This window comes from Sinocyclocheilus anshuiensis, unplaced genomic scaffold (genome assembly GCF_001515605.1).
Source record: "Sinocyclocheilus anshuiensis isolate Anshui unplaced genomic scaffold, SAMN03320099.WGS_v1.1 scaffold453, whole genome shotgun sequence".
Taxonomy (NCBI): Eukaryota; Metazoa; Chordata; class Actinopteri; order Cypriniformes; family Cyprinidae; genus Sinocyclocheilus; species Sinocyclocheilus anshuiensis.
Genome location: NW_015537979.1, coordinates 863,558 through 879,817, shown reverse-complemented (window position 1 = coordinate 879,817; position 16,260 = coordinate 863,558). Strand labels below are relative to the sequence as shown.

At 35.6% G+C, this 16,260-nt stretch overlaps 1 protein-coding gene across 2 annotated transcripts in view; it reads left to right on the top strand.

The window, feature by feature from the left end:
- The first annotated feature begins 632 nt into the window (after nt 1-632).
- Nucleotides 633-16,260, top strand: part of LOC107673106 (troponin T, cardiac muscle isoforms-like) — an 18,795-nt gene continuing 3,167 nt past the window's right edge. Inside the window, exons 1-13 of one of the 2 annotated variants that reach the window (XM_016466580.1) lie at nt 633-689; nt 910-948; nt 1,219-1,229; nt 4,828-4,878; nt 6,237-6,266; nt 6,705-6,729; nt 6,838-6,901; nt 8,501-8,617; nt 8,944-9,021; nt 9,112-9,219; nt 10,662-10,771; nt 11,290-11,380; nt 11,891-11,931. In XM_016466580.1, coding sequence (XP_016322066.1) covers nt 917-948; nt 1,219-1,229; nt 4,828-4,878; nt 6,237-6,266; nt 6,705-6,729; nt 6,838-6,901; nt 8,501-8,617; nt 8,944-9,021; nt 9,112-9,219; nt 10,662-10,771; nt 11,290-11,380; nt 11,891-11,931 — 758 coding nt within the window. In that variant the 5' untranslated portion in view covers nt 633-689; nt 910-916. Of the gene's footprint in view, nt 690-909; nt 949-1,218; nt 1,230-4,827; nt 4,879-6,236; nt 6,267-6,286; nt 6,323-6,704; nt 6,730-6,837; nt 6,902-8,500; nt 8,618-8,943; nt 9,022-9,111; nt 9,220-10,661; nt 10,772-11,289; nt 11,381-11,890; nt 11,932-16,260 lie in introns of those variants that run through there. The other variant, XM_016466587.1, reaches the window with a different exon arrangement.

Here is a 16,260-nt window from a genome sequence, read left to right as displayed (position 1 = left end):
GTAACACTCCAAAGAGAAAGGAAAACTTTAACATTAATATTTCCCATTTTTTTGTGTGGATCTTTGAGCTACATATTACATGAATATCAAAGTGTCCCTCTGGAACAACCATCTAGTAACCACCCAAAGCACACTAGCAACAGCATAGAAAACTCCCAACATCTAACAAGGCCTAAATCCTTAAAATAAATAAATAAATAAAAAATGAATCTCTCTCCAACATACTTAGCTTTTCAAACAACATAAGGCCTAAGTTCAAACTAACCTTGAAACTGTTTTAAACCTTCCAACATAGCTTGATCTTGGGTACAAACTAAACTGTACATCTGAGCGTGGTGCGATCTCAGGCTGTTGGCGTGAGGGAGATGTGGAATGGTAAGCATGGTGCCTTGAAGTGAGTCAAACCGTTCAGAGACTAACCAGTCCCACGTGTTATCAGAGGACACCTCTAAGAGACTCGTGTTGATATGGACATTAGCCATCGCCATTCTCTGCACCATAACAATGACAGCGGCCTTTTAGGGAGTGTTTGCACGACTGTTCTCCACTTATCTCTGAGGGTAAAAATAACCACAGTGAGTGAGATGCATGAGCCCCAGCATATGAGATCATATAAGAATCAAGAGGAGAGCCAGAGCTCGCCTCTCGGACAGACAGCCTTCCTTCACACATCTCTGCTGGTATATCAGGTAAGAGTATTATGTGTTATGTAGCATATAACTGATGTATTATGTACAGAAAAATGGATGTATAATAGTACAAAAAGTGCATTTCAAATTAGAATAAAACAACAAAAAAAGAACAGAATTTTTAGAATGTTTAGAAAAACAAAAATGTGTGTTTTTGGATCACTTATGATATTGATTATTCTTTTAAATATATAATTTTTTTAATGTATTTTTTTTACAGAGTAAAAATGTCAGACAACGAAGAAGTGGAGGAATACGAGTAAGTGTTCCAGTTCATTGCTCAATAATCCTCCATCCATCAGTGACAGATTTGTCTCTTACAATATTTCTTTTCTAGTAATATTACGTTTTTTAAATAAGAATACTGTGCATTAACTGTATACTACAGTGCTATAGGTTATTTTAATAGCATCTGCTTGTCATATATCCCACTCATCTGATTTAATCTGAGAGTTCAGGCAGCTGTTGGGAAGGTACTTGAGCTATGAGAACAATGGAAATAACAGCACTATTCTGTCTTGTTCTCTAGGGAGCAGGAGGGTAAGTCTTGTGTTTCATAATATTACTTTCATACTTCCACTGTAAACAAGAAAATACAGTTTTTGCTTTTGAAATAGGTTGTAAATATTGGCCTTGCAGCTACATAGTTTTAGAAAAGTGAAGCTGAATAGGGTTGATATAACAATACTTCAATAAAAACCTTCAAAAATACCAGTTGATCAGGTTTTTGCACTGCATATGTTACACCTTTGCAGATTAAAACAAAAATCATAAATATTCTGACATGTAAGTGCGGTCGGAAGATATGGTGACCCGTCACATAGATTTATGAGCGTGCAAGCAGAGTTTTTCTTGTGAGTTGCAGCAGTATTCTGCTAGTACGCTTTCAACAAAACACACCCAAAAATGACACATATGGAATAGAGCAGAGAGTTCTGAAGCATCTGCATATCATCACTAATCCATTACTGTCTTTCAGTGTGAACAGACCTCCTAGCTTCCATCTTTGTGACGTGTTTTTGTTTGTTTACTCACCTAACCTGCATGGTGTGGCTTAGAGGAGCAGGAGGAGGAGCAGGAGGAGGAACAGGAGGAGGAGCAGGAGGAGGAACAGGAGGAGGTACAGGAGGAGGTGCAGCATGAGGAAGGTAGTTATCTGCTAAAGGCAAAGGCACAAGCCATTCACTAACACTAAAAAATACTATGGTAGCATGGTTATACCATATTTTTGGATATGTACCATGGCATTCTGTGAGTAAATAACATGATACATGAAAATGGAAATCATCGCAAGGTATATTTAAACAAATTTTTGCTTGAACAAGAGAGCTGCTGTTTTGAGGTTGCAAAAGGTAATAGGCCTAACCGCCGATATTCACACCAGCAGCACGATTGTGACTGTGTTAAAGGTGCCGCCACATTAGCGAAATTGCAGAGAAATTTTGCAGGATAAAAAGAGATATTGTTAATGTCAAAAAATAGCGACCGCTCCCATAGAAGTCACTCAGCGCGGCAAATTCACACACCCAATTTGAAAATGAGCGAAATCCTCGTGGGGAACATTCTCGCCCCTACTCAAAACTCCCAATCACGCAGATTCTTATTGGAATGTCTGGATTTTGCCTGCAAATTTCTCTGAGCAACAGTAAATGTGACCTCATCTGAACAGTTGTATAATAAACAAGAAGTCAAAGGTTACTGAAATTTAGGCAGAATTTCGTGGGCCAAAAATGTTCATTGTAAATAGTGTAGAGATGTATGAAACACAGCTTATACTAAAGTTATAGCAGTTTTATGTTGGTCAACATCAGTGTTGCCAAATCCTTGGTTTTCCCATTGAATTGGGCTACTTTTATACTATTTCTGTGGGTTTCTGCCCATTGAAGCGAAACCCCCCACCCCCTTGGAACATTTCAACCTAGGTGGAACCCCCTGGAAGGAGGTTTTGACCCCCCGGAATGCGATTTTGATAGCCAATGGGGCTGGTTTTATTATGCAGTGGCAAATTCAATGTGGCAAACTTGTGTGACCCACATGAAAATTAGCGAAATCTGTGTAGGGAAAATTTTCACTCTTATGCGAAACTCCAGACTGAACAGATTCCTATTGGATTTCACCTACAAAATTTAACAGAGCAACAGTATGAGATGAGCGAAAGCGAATTTTGCACCCCATGAAAAAGTGTGGATTCCAATTGAAACGACTGGATTTTGGCTGAAAATGTGCAGGCATACAGTATTTACCATTGTTCAGTGAATTTACAGTAATTTCAATAGGAATCCACACGGCTGGGAATTTCACACAGATTTCACTCAAGTTCAATTTGGTGATGCAAATTTGCCACAATTACCAAAAAGCAAGCTGCTTGGTTTGAAAGCAACTTCTGTGCGAGTCTTGCTTCATATGTCACTACACTATCAACAATAGACAATGGACCTTTTCTGCCTAAGGAATTTGGCTAATGTGACGCATCTTAATTTTTAGACACAATACTTTCTTTGTCTGCTTTTGCTCTGCCAAAGAACATAGTTTCAAAACACATCCACAGCAAAATCCGATATAGTACTCAGTAGGCTTGCCGCGATAGACGGTGCTGACGGTGATACCGGTGTTAAGCCGGAACACTGGTTACGTCACTTGCCCGCCGACCCCCACCGTCGTTTTGATTTTTTATAGTAATAAAAATAATTTAGTTCAGTAAAAGAACAGACACTACAATTAAAAACTGAACGCGGCTGCTCAATGCAGCATGCCAAACGACAGTCGCATCACAGATCAGATTTCATTTCTCCAGTGAGGAAAGTGAGTCGAGCTGACTGACAAGAAGAGTGGGGTGAGACAGACAAGACGATGGCGGATGATTTAGTTTCGAAACGAGATGCAAAAGCGCCTGTTTGGCAATATTTTGGATTTTGAAAAGCCTGTTGACTTTTGCCGTTTATCTAAGGTGATTTTGGAAGGTTTTTTTTTAACATTCGTTTCTTATTTAATTGGTTCCACATTGTTTGCTGATTTTTACTTTATTTAAACTTTGTGTCAACTTTGACGCCGACCTGCCGCTAATTCGAAAGTGAAAGTAAAATGCGCACGGTGCTTTTAAGCTATTTAAAATGCGAAGGAAAACGAGGAAAAGAGGGAAAATTCAAACAAACTAAAAACGAACAATTGCTTTACGCCGAATTGCCGCTATTTCAAAGTGAAAGTAAAATGTGCACGCCGCTTTTACAAGCTATTTAAAAGCCAAGGAAAGCCAGGAAAAGAGGGAACGCCCGCCCCCGCGGTGATACCGGTGTTGTCACACGTTGATTAACCGGTGGGAAAATTTCCTCACTGTCACAACCCTAGTACTCAGCAAAGTACTCAGAATGAGTGTTTTTGAACAAATTGGTGAAGTGAATAATTCAATGATTCCCTCATAGGCTGCATTCAAAAACTGAACAATGCTGCTTCCATAGGCAGCATATGGCCATGCTTTAACTAAAATCAAGAAATAAATGTAGGTTTTAGGCCATTTTCTTCATATTTTGATTAAATTTTTAACAGGAAATTTGCTTTATAGTCATTTTTCACTTAGTTATTACTAAAGCTCTTTCTATTCTTCAATGACTCATACAGTATCAATGTAAAATGAACAGTCTAACAATGATCCACATTTTTCGAATGCTGCTTGGTCAATCAGATTTGAGGAAAGGAACTAACTCAAAGTATGGTATTACCATCCGTACTACAATACTTTTTAAGGGTGGTCCGACTTCAGACATGCTGGCGCATTTATATCATAGACAACAGTTGTGCGGCTGGGTAGAGACGTGTTTATTGCTGTGTGTAAGTGTGTAACCATCTGAGAGATTTGAGGAATGCCTAACCTAACAAGCCTGCCACCAGTACCCATCATGCCCAGGCTGGTATACAGCTCTTTTGCCCACGGGAATTAACTCACATCTTCCAAATTAGCTTCATCACACACTCTTACACACATACTTCTATTAGAGTTTGTATTTTCCACACTCTCAACTGGACGGAATGACTAAATTCAAAGGAATTGTTATGTAATTTGATACCTAATGAAGGGAAACAAATGACTCATAGTTGACGGCAATGCTAACTACACCCGTCCTTCAACTTTCTCCATATTCAGAGGCTCATGAGGAGGAAGCAGGAGAAGAGGAAGAGACCACTCAGGAACATGGTGAGTCCTGTTGGTGGGACCCTCAATTTGACCTCAAACCCCACCAGATCTACATCGCCCAAATAAACGATTTGTGAATACTGACAACTTTGCCAGAAAATGTAGCAAATCATTTATAAAACTTACAATTTACAATTGAAAAGAAATGGATCATTGAATTGTTCCAATAACTTAAGCAAGCAAAGACAATTCGGAGTTCAGTTGAGAAGTGTTTTCATTAATTCATTCATTTAAATTAAATAAACTGCTAAAAATATTCAAAAAGAGATTTTGGTCAATAAACAAACCAAAAATAATAATGTGAGGAGATCATGAAGAGTTCTTTAAAAAATACTGTATGAGTAATTTAAAGTAATCAGGAATTTATCTAAAAAATTATGGCATATTCCCTTGGACTGAAAAAGAAAAAATATTTACATTAATAAAAAACACATTTAAATATGCCACTATCTTCCAAAAGCAAAACATTTACATTTAGTCATTTAGCATATAAAACCAATTTATATATTTATATTATTCCAAATAAAATAAAAGTTATGATGGACCATCATAGTAAAGCTTACTTAGCCTACTTAGCGTACTTAACTTGACAACATAAAAACTGTAGGGCCTCAAAATTTTAAAAAATTGCATTGAATTGAAAAATTTGGTATTATATTTCGAAGCAAAGAGATTTATTTTTTTTCAAAATTAATTTTATCCAGTCTCAAATCAAGTTGTTTAATGTAGTAAAATGCACTGAATCAAATTCCACTAGTTTGACCAGCCATCATAACACTTTTTAAAACGAGTTTAAGCAAATATTTAATTGAAATCTATATGAAATCTACTTTGTCCAACTTCCTGCAAACCTCTCATGTATTAATATTAAGGGTTAAACAAGACGCAGATGACTTTTTTTCAAAATATCTTATTTTCTGTTCTATAGAAGATAAAAACAAATGAATTATACATAAATTGTATGTATTGCCTGGTTAAATATATTTAATAAAGTCATACTTTTCCCCCCACTAGAATAGATTCACAAAAAACACATGCATTACCTTTCAATATATATATATTTTTTTATTATTTTTTTTTTTTTACTTTTGTATAGTTAGAAATTAATTTACAGCTGTTGCATTTCTATTTTTTTCTGTGTACATCTGTGTTTATCATTTAATTGAACTCATGACAAACACACATGGGATGAATCAAATATTCTGCTCTATGTTGAGTTGAAGTGACGAGTGTTTGGTATGTGATGGCGATTTTTCCACCATTTTTCCGTTATCAGTTTCTATTTTTATCCCTCTGTTTTCTGTGGGACTGTCAATGATGCCGAATACCCGTAACCTCCTTTCCTTTCCTTCCTTCAGATGGTGAAGAAGACACCGAAGATGGAGGAGGTATTTGCTCTTTATTGCACTGCAAAGACAGGAAAGCTGAGATTTACAGCTCTCAAGTAATTGTTTGAAACATGTAGAAACCTGTATTATGACACACACCCTTCTGGATAACTATCTCTTCAAAGCTTTAGATCATCCCAAATCCTCTTATGATAACATTCATTCCATCAGAAATAAGACAGCAGTATTTCGGTTATAATCTCGTTCCCGGATTTAATGACACATTCTTCTTCATCTGTAACCGTTGGCTATTGTGCAATAACTGCCATGAGAACACAGGGGGAAGATGTATGCAAATTAGGCTTCAGATATTTATAATCAGACACGCCTGATTGACCATATATGCAACACGTTATAGTTTTAAAAGTAAAAAGTCTTTTAAAAAGTCTCTCACATAACTTTGAATAACTTCTGTTGTTTGTATGTTTGATTCTTCAGAAGAGGCGAAACCCAAATTCCTAAAGTAAGTTTAGATTAATAGCCATTGATTGGTTTTATGTTTTTTTTTAGATCAACAACACTTGTTTTCATTTCATACAGAATTTTGAAACATCATCATTATATTTTTCAGACCATTTATGTTGCCGAACCTGGTGCCCCCAAAGATTCCAGATGGAGAAAGAGTTGATTTTGATGTGAGTAAAATTACCATACCAAGACCCACAGCGCCATGAAACTATTTTGGTTATGATGGGTCAAGACTGGCATTTGTCTTTTAATAACCATGCCATCACTTTGCCATTCTAAGCATATCTGCCATATTATTTCGGAACTGAAGTGGATTCCACATTTTATTTTCTTATTAATAATGGATGTCAAACCACGCTAGAATTTCAAGTCAACTGTATTTATATAGCGCTTTATACAAAACAGATTGTGTCAAAGCAGCTTTACAGTATTAAACCGGAAAATACTGTGTCGATAATGCAGGAGGACAATAGTAAACACAATGCAAAAATAAAAACCAGTAAAAAAAAAAATTTAATTGGATTTTTTTTTAGGATTCTGTAATGAATAGAAACTTCAAAAGAGCAGCGTCAATCAATTTAGGTCGTCATTGCTTTATTAATACAAATATTAATTCCTTCAATAATAATAATAATAATAATACAATCGGAGCCCAAAACTTTTAAATGGTGGTATTTGTCATATTACAGATAGGCCTAGGATATTATGAAATATTAGATAAAAAAAGATAACAAAATAATAATAAAAATGATATTTTATAATTAAAACAATTATCATTTAATATATTAAAACTATATTTATAATTACTGTAATGTCATTGTTTATCATTTTAAATATCTGGGGTATTTTCTAAAGCAGTTCTGCCTGGGCTCTGGTTAATTTTTTACCTAAATTTTTTTACACCAAAAACACGCACGACTGAGTTTGAAATATTAGCCCCTTTCACACAGTAATACCAGTAAATTGCTGTAAAATTATCGGAACGACTTTAGCGGTAAATACAAAAATGCACTGTTCACACAGGCAATGACGTTCTGTTTTTTTCCAGTAAAGCACCATTAACACGTCAGTTTCAAAATACCGGTAAATTCTGTGACATCATTAACCAGAAATGATCTCTAAACGGCTGCGCCTCCCGGTGTTGTGTTTGTAAACATGGAGGGGTAAACGCGGTCTGTGTTTTTGTTGATGTTTTCATTTTTGTGTCAAACGTTCAGCTGCTTTTGGCTCAGAGACATCGTATTAGACAACTTTAGAAATTTCTTTGATTTCCATAAACAGCTTCAGAATGTTATGATTGGCCCAGAGTAGACTTCTCACGTAATCTCGTTCTGCGTTCACACGGAGCACATTACCGATAATTTACTAGTAATTTACAACTTTTCATACCGTGAAATTGCCAAAACGAATGTACCAGTATTTTTGAAAAGGTCCTGGACACACATGATCTCTTAACGGTAATTAACCAGTAAAGACTGTATGTGTGAAAGGGGCTAGCTATTCTCTGATGACCCATTTACTTATTAGAGAGTAGACAGATGTTTTGAAGTCCTGAAATATCTTGACGACCGAAAACATGCATTAGAAGATTTGTAGAAACCAGCAATTCTATAAATTCAACAGAATGTTTCACTGGATACAGACATTTGGAGATGCGAATTTCTGCATGAGCTTTTGATTTATGCTTCTGTATACCTGAACTTGCACATTTTGTCAGGCAAACCGTCTCAGATACAATCTCAAAGGTCAAATGTTTTCCCCCTCAGGATATCCATCGTAAACGTATGGAGAAAGACCTGAATGAGCTCCAGACACTGATTGAAGCTCACTTTGAAAGCCGTAAGAAGGAGGAGGAGGAACTCATCAGTCTTAAAGATAGGATTGTGAGTGAGCAATGTTGTCCCATTACATCACAGCTGCTTATTACTATGTAAACATACTTATCGTAAATTAATTAATTCCTAAAGACAAAAACAGAGAAATGACAAATATGCAATCATTGGGGCAAACATGTGACCCAGAGTAAAAATATTCCAACAGGTCTATTAGTGGTCAGTTCAAGCCTGAATGAGTCTGAAAAGGACTCAACAGACAAGCGTCAAATCAATCAGCTCTGTCATTTTGAAGAATAAATGCCCCCATAAGCTCTTGTTGAGTGAGCTCTCACTGAAACTGCTGTTAAAGTTGTAATGTGTGAGTGACTCTGCAGGAGAAGCGGCGCTCCGAGCGAGCAGAGCAGCAGAGGATCCGCAGCGAACGTGAGAGGGAACGACAGAAGCGTTTGGAGGTGAGTGGAAACATTTTCTGTGACCACACACTGATGGACGCAAACTGGCATTATAGCTTTGCAAATCCTTTCCTGTTTTCAAATGTTCAGGAGGAAAGAGCTCGCAAGGAGGAAGAGGAAGCCAAAAAGAGAGCGGAGGACGACGCCAAGAAGAAGAAGACGCTCACCAGTCTGCACTTCGGTGGTTACATTCAGAAGGTCAGAGCTGAAAGACGAGACAGTATGATAAAGATCTATACATTTTTGAGTTAAGTGACAGAAATCTGACAATATTTAAAAAATAAATAAATAAAAAAAGGCCATGTCAGAGATGAAGATTCAATCTTCTACTTGACTGGGATGGCTTTTAAAATTGTATATAATTAAAAACATTTAAACCATTAGCTATGGCACTTCTGAAACATATTTCTAAAATTCACCTAAAACACAATATGCACAACTATCATAATTTACACTACTGTTCAAAAGTTTTTTTTTTTTTTTTACTTTTATTTAGGAAAAAATGCATTAAATTGATCAAAAGTCTTCACTTTGTTACAAAAAAAAAAAAAAAACTATTTAAAATAAACGATGTAAAAAAAAAAAATGACCACAGTTTCCACAAAATATTAGGCAGCACAACTGCTTTTAACATTGATAATCATTTTTCTTGAGCAGGGAATCAGCAAATAAGAATGATTTGCATTTTTTAAATATACAGACACTAAAATAGGTAAGCAGAAAATACATCATCAATATCAATGCTTTATTAAAATACATAGTCAATTAGGGCTGTCAAAATGGCTGAAAAACTAAATTCGAATTTTGTACTTAAATATTATCAATATTTGAATTTAAAAAAGGCATAATTTCAGTTAGGGTGAAGAAAAGCTTTTGGCTTCTCTTCTGAGGCCACAAGAGGGCGCATCGAACAAAATATTATGCACGTTTCTTCAAAGCATAATAAAATAACACGACTATCTTTGAAAAAAGTGCATAATGTTTAAAATAATGTTTATAAACCTTATATAATTAAAGTTGCTTAAACAATTAGAAACAAAACAGAATCATGCATGTATGTATAGTTTAATACAAAGGACCGAAAACCAATCACAAAGAGTACGTTCTTCATTAAAAAATTTGCGATGCAGTAGGATGGGGGAAAACCGCCATAAAGTCTTGAGACATGTTTTTAAAAAGTTGAACTTACATTAATTTTACATGGCTTTCTAAACATGCGGCTCTCTTGTGCGTCTCGCACAAAGTCTCGAGTGCAACAAACGGTGATAGACATCCCTCTAGAAAATGTGATAAATATGCATTCTGTGTGAACGGTTTGGTTTCGGTTTTGACGTAAACAACATCATCTCTGCATTGATGTTCTTTTTTCCCACAATATTTTGAATGAACAACGTAGCAGCGACGCATCTAGTGGGTTCAACTGGATAGGCTAACAAAAGCATTAAAATGCAATGAGACGTACATCGTCATCGCATCTCGTGCGCCACTGATAAGGCTGCCTGATGCACACCTAAAATTCGAATGCAACGTTTTTGCATTCGAATGTGGATTTTTATTTTAAATTCGACGAATATTCGAAATTCGAATTTATTTTTGACAGTCCTATTGTCAATACTGTTCTCTATGATGTTGTTTTGCAGATAGAGAGACGGAGTGGAAAGAAACAGACTGAGAGAGAGAAGAAGAAGAAGATTCTTAGTGATCGCCGCAAACCTTTGGACATCGACAATGCCAGCGACTCTGCTCTCAGGTTTGGAGAGTCATTGGAAATTTAACTAATTAATATGGCACATCAAGCACAGAGAAATGGAAACTGCCTCGTGGGCAATATAGCGCCTTTGAGCTTCGGGCGTCCCGAGTTCGAGTCCCAACTCACAGACCTTTACCGATCCCCCCAAAGGCAGAAATGCCAAAAAATGAAAATTCTGCCATTTTATTCACTTATATGTTTTTTTGATTTTGAAGAATAAGGGCAACCAAACAGTTTTAGTTACCATAAGAAAAAAAAAATCTGAATCAAATTTTTGATCGACAGAAGAATGACATGATGGTGCATGATGACAGAATTGTAATTTTTAGACGAATTATCCCTTTAAAGAGTGTTCTTAAGCACACAAGCAGTTGATTAATGTTAACTAATTCAGTAAGACTTTTTTTTAACCAGTTCTTAACTTCTGTAATATAATTCCATATACTACAATTACAAATAGTAATTAAGCAGATTCAATCATATAAAAACAATGATACTTTCTCTTTCTTTTTCATCAGGGAGAAAGCAAAGGAACTGTGGAGCTGGATGCGTCAACTAGAAGCAGAGAAGTTTGAGTTACAGTACCAGTTTACCAAACAGAAATATGAGGTAAGCTGAAGACTAAATCACTTTGAGTAGTCCTAGAACCCACAGAGTCACCATGAAATCAAAAACGACCCTGTTTTGGTCTCAATGTGTATGAATCATCACTGCATGTTATATAAGTGTAATATCTTGGTCTTCCTTACTGGCTGTGTCACTCTGTGCAGGCTATTGGTTAATGTTAAGCAGTAGTCAATTGACGCTACTATTGTCAGCACTGCAGGCTTACAGTTAAAGCAGTAAATAAATGCCAGTTTACATCAATATGATAAAGTCTGCAGCATCATATTATGTAAGTAAAATGGGTTATGTATATCATTTCATGCTGACTCTATTGAAATGATTTCAAAGAAAAGCATTCTTATCCACTTGCATCTAATGTCTTCCTGGATCTAATTATATGGAAACAAAATGAAAGTATTGCTCAGAGTTTGCACAAATAACTCATTCATCACACTCTCATTATCCTGTGTTCAGTGAGATGTTTAGTGTTTTTGATTGTGGATCTCTCTACAGATTAATGTCCTGAGGAACAGAGTCAGTGACCACCAGAAAACGTGAGTTCATCTGTGTCTGGCCAACCTGATTTCATGAGAAAGCTATTTTACGAGGTAGCGATTTCGTATTAATTCACCCAATGTGATTTGTATGGCAACGTACGACTTAAAAAAATAATAAACGCCCCTAAAATTAACCGTCAATAGGTATGTTAACATGCACTAATTTTCGTCAAACTGAATAAATTCACATACAGTTTCCATCCGCCGCGTTCAGATGTGGAGAAAGCCACCGCAATAATGTCCACGAGAATAAATGCCTTGACAACATATCTAAAAAGCTGACACTTATGTTAGACTAGGGCTGGGTGATAAAACCATAAGAATAATTATCTCTATATAATTTCCCTCTAATTATCTAATTACAGAAGTTTGAGAATGTTCAATATAATGTTTATGTACTATGCAAATATTAATAAGACACCAAAATTAAAGTCAGTTTAAGCCAAAATAATTTTGCAGGGCAATTTTATTTGCATTTTGACTGTGCTAGTGTCTATTTCATACACACAACATACATAGTTTGGCAAGTGTTTGTCAGCCCTTTCAGTCTGATTTAAATGTAATTTGGATCAAGCTCAGTTGGATCAATTGAGGAATTTACAAAAAGGCTTTTCAGTCAGACTGAGCCATCAATCCAATTATAAACTGATTATTTGGGTGCATGTAAATATAGCTATTGTGGTGTTAGCAGATTACACCAAAAAAAAACATATGCATGAGATCATACAAATTCATATGAATTACCCACCAACTCGTTAAAATGTAAAATAGTTGAATTTCATAACTAAATGTCGAGTTGCATTATTACGCAACATCTACTCATCATCAAATCTCTGCATGCAGATCAATAATCTTGGCACTCAGAAGGTTGGCAAGTTGGTGTTTGTTGTCCACTGAACTGGATCTGGCATTATTTTGGTTTTAACGCATGGGTGATTCTATAATTGGAGATGCATTTGGCACTGCAGAAAGTTAAGAAAAAAAACTTTTCACTAACAGAATTTTTTTTCAGTATCTTATTGAAAACATATTTAATTTTAATAATTCAGTGCTTGCCAAACACAAGTTACTTCCTTTATTTTTACTTTTAATGAAAAAACAAACAAATGTCTTTATGGTATTGTTTGTCAACTCTGTTACGGACAAATTAGCCAATGTGTAGAAATAACAATAAATCATAACAGGAAAAATCCTTCTCGTTTCATTAGACAAACAGTCCTTACATTCCATCACTTGAAACTTAGACAATATTTTACCTATGCATACCTTAAAAATAAAAAATTTGATAAAAAAAATACCGGTCTTCACAGAACCGTCCACTTGGAGCAAATATTTTTCATGTGAAAATGTATTATATATAATATCCAGTAAAAAAAACAAATGTTGTTGAAATATTATAAGGCTGTAAAATAATGACTTCGGACACCAAATGTACCTGCAATTATAGAATCACTCGCATACCTGCACTGTTCTCTCAGGGTTTGGTATACTGTTTTTTGTTTTGTTTACCCTGCTATACTTCCCAGAGGGCTTTCTCATTAGAACCAAACTCTGACTCATCCGCTCCTGCCTCAGGCATGTAACACGGACACAGTCTTTGTGAATGCATGTCAGAGTGACAATCCTGTCAGCTGGCAGAGCTGCTTATGCAGCAGAAAACGACTGTGGGAGCCAAAAGTAAAGCACTTGAGGGCATGGAGGTTTGGGCTGCAATCTGCAATCTGCTGCTGCAAAGTCAGCATTTACCTGTGCATGTCCAGCACTAACCTCAGCCACATGATTACTCAGTCAGCAGGGAAAGAAGATCTGTTCCAAAACCTAGTGAGCTGCCTGTTCAGACAGTATACGACACCGGTGCACTCTTAAATATGAATTCTGGCCAAATGTAAAGGTGCATTCAGTTGGCATCAGCATTGCACAATGCAGTTAAATGCTATCAGCATGAGTTATGTAAATTAGTTACACTAGTGAGATAATCAATCCCTTACCTGTAACAAAAAGAAGCAACTTGAGCGTCACTACTCAGGATTTTCGCGCACAACACTAGCGAATCTCCGACGTTCAGTCAAACACCGCCGGTGATGTCATTTCAACATGGCGAAGTGACGCGCATCTTATTTTAATAAAAAGCATTTTTTTAGAAAAGGAAAATATTATGAGCACAGTCTTCATCTCATTCTACACAATACAGATGACTCTTAACAAAAACTGTTTATTTCTTAATGTGTAAACTTTTTAAATTAGCACCAAACTACTGAATTGGCCCTGCTTACACCTGGTAAGATGCGTTTTCGTGGATCCGATCACAAGTGGACAACACTAAATACAGGTGTGAACGGGGTCTAAAACGTTTTGAGCTTGTCCACTTTCGAGCACTTCTAGACGCTCATGTGGTCGAACAGCCACCAAAGACCGCCTACTCTCTGCTCATTCTCAAACATTCATGCGTTCATTTCATTTACCATCCGTTAACCGACAAGATTAGAATATTCAATTCGATTTCAATTAAATCACAATGGATAAGTGTATGAGTGATTCTATAATTGCAGGTACATTTGGTGTCCGAAGTCATTATTTTTTTTCTGCTTTTTTCAAATGGTTATATTTTTAATTATTTTAATACTGTGTTACTCATTTATATGAATTACAAGATGTTACAGTCCATAACAATATAATATTTTTTGCAAAAAGTGTCTTAAATAGCTGAAAACCATGATTTATTGTTGTCCGAACTAGTCAGTGCATTTTTTCCGTCATGTATCATTGTGTAATCAAAATATTTTATTGTACTTTTCTTTTGGTAATATTTCATTAATTTTATTTATAAAAGCCCTAAAGAGTCATTTCCTAATTCTACAACATTATTAAAAAAAAAATAAAAAAATCTTTTTCTTATAAAAATGTGTGTCCGTAAATCTTGTCAACTCTGTTACCGTACCATACTTTGCCTTTAAATTAGTGGAATTATCTCCCACAACTATGTACATACAGGAAATGATGTCACTTTCCCTCACTGTTAAGATCTGAAGCACTGAAAAGTCTATGTGCTCTCTCTAAGAAAATATTTTAATCTAAAACGTTCTTACACCGAGTTATTTTATAAAGTGTCAAATCTGTTACCACAATATCAAAAGGAAAACAGATTTTTTTAATTGATCACACTTTGTGTTATTTAAAAGTCTTTTAATCATGATTTCATTAGTGCCATGTGCTCTTAGCATTTATGCTAGCAAGTGGAGTTTTTGGCAAAAAATAAAGAAAATTGTCAATTCTGTTACCGTCAAACTCTGTTACCAAGGTAGAGTAATGATGCTGACAATGCAGTAACAGAGTTGACAGTCCATCGGACAATTCTGTTACTTTACAATTCTGTTACTTAAAGGGTCAACTCTGTTTATGAACTATTTTCACAAAAAAACAGTAAAATTGTTGTTTAAAATCTAATAAACATTATTGATTTATTTTTACAGCCTTATAATATTTCAACAACATTTCTTTTTTTTACTGGATATTATATATAATACATTTTCACATGAAAAATATTTGCTCCAAGTGGACGGTTCTGTGAAGACCGGTATTTTTTTTATCAAATTTTTTATTTTTAAGGTATGCATAGGTAAAATATTGTCTAAGTTTCAAGTGATGGAATGTAAGGACTGTTTGTCTAATGAAACGAGAAGGATTTTTCCTGTTATGATTTATTGTTATTTCTACACATTGGCTAATTTGTCCGTAACAGAGTTGACAAACAATACCATAAAGACATCTGTTTTTTCATTAAAAGTAAAAAAAAGGAAGTAACTTGTGTTTGGCAAGCACTGAATTATTAAAATTAAATATGTTATCAATAAGATACTGGGGGGAAAAATCTATTAGTGAAGAGTTTTTTTTTCTTAAATTTCTGCAATGCCAAATGTATCTCCAATTATAGAATCACCCATATATAAACAAAAAACTTGAAGTTTAAAAGTATTTCCTACATGCAAAATGGGTTCTACTACAAATAACTAAAATAAACCAGAAAATGTATGTTTCAAAAGAGGGTTCTGGGCTGTGTGAACTCACCATGCGCAGATCCCTCCTGTATTTGTTTTTGCGGATGATGTTCCTCACGCTGGCGAGGGTGGTGCGAGAGTTCTTGTTGATGGTGATCTTCTCGTATGAGGTGGCAGGTTTACACTGACCTGAAACACATGCATGCTTTTAACTTCTAAAGAACGCCTGCAGACGTTTAAAAGCAGATTCAGAGCAGAGGCATCTAGATTAATGGCTGATTTCAGAAATAAATCACATTGCGGGTCATCCTCTTGCTTGAGACCTACAGAA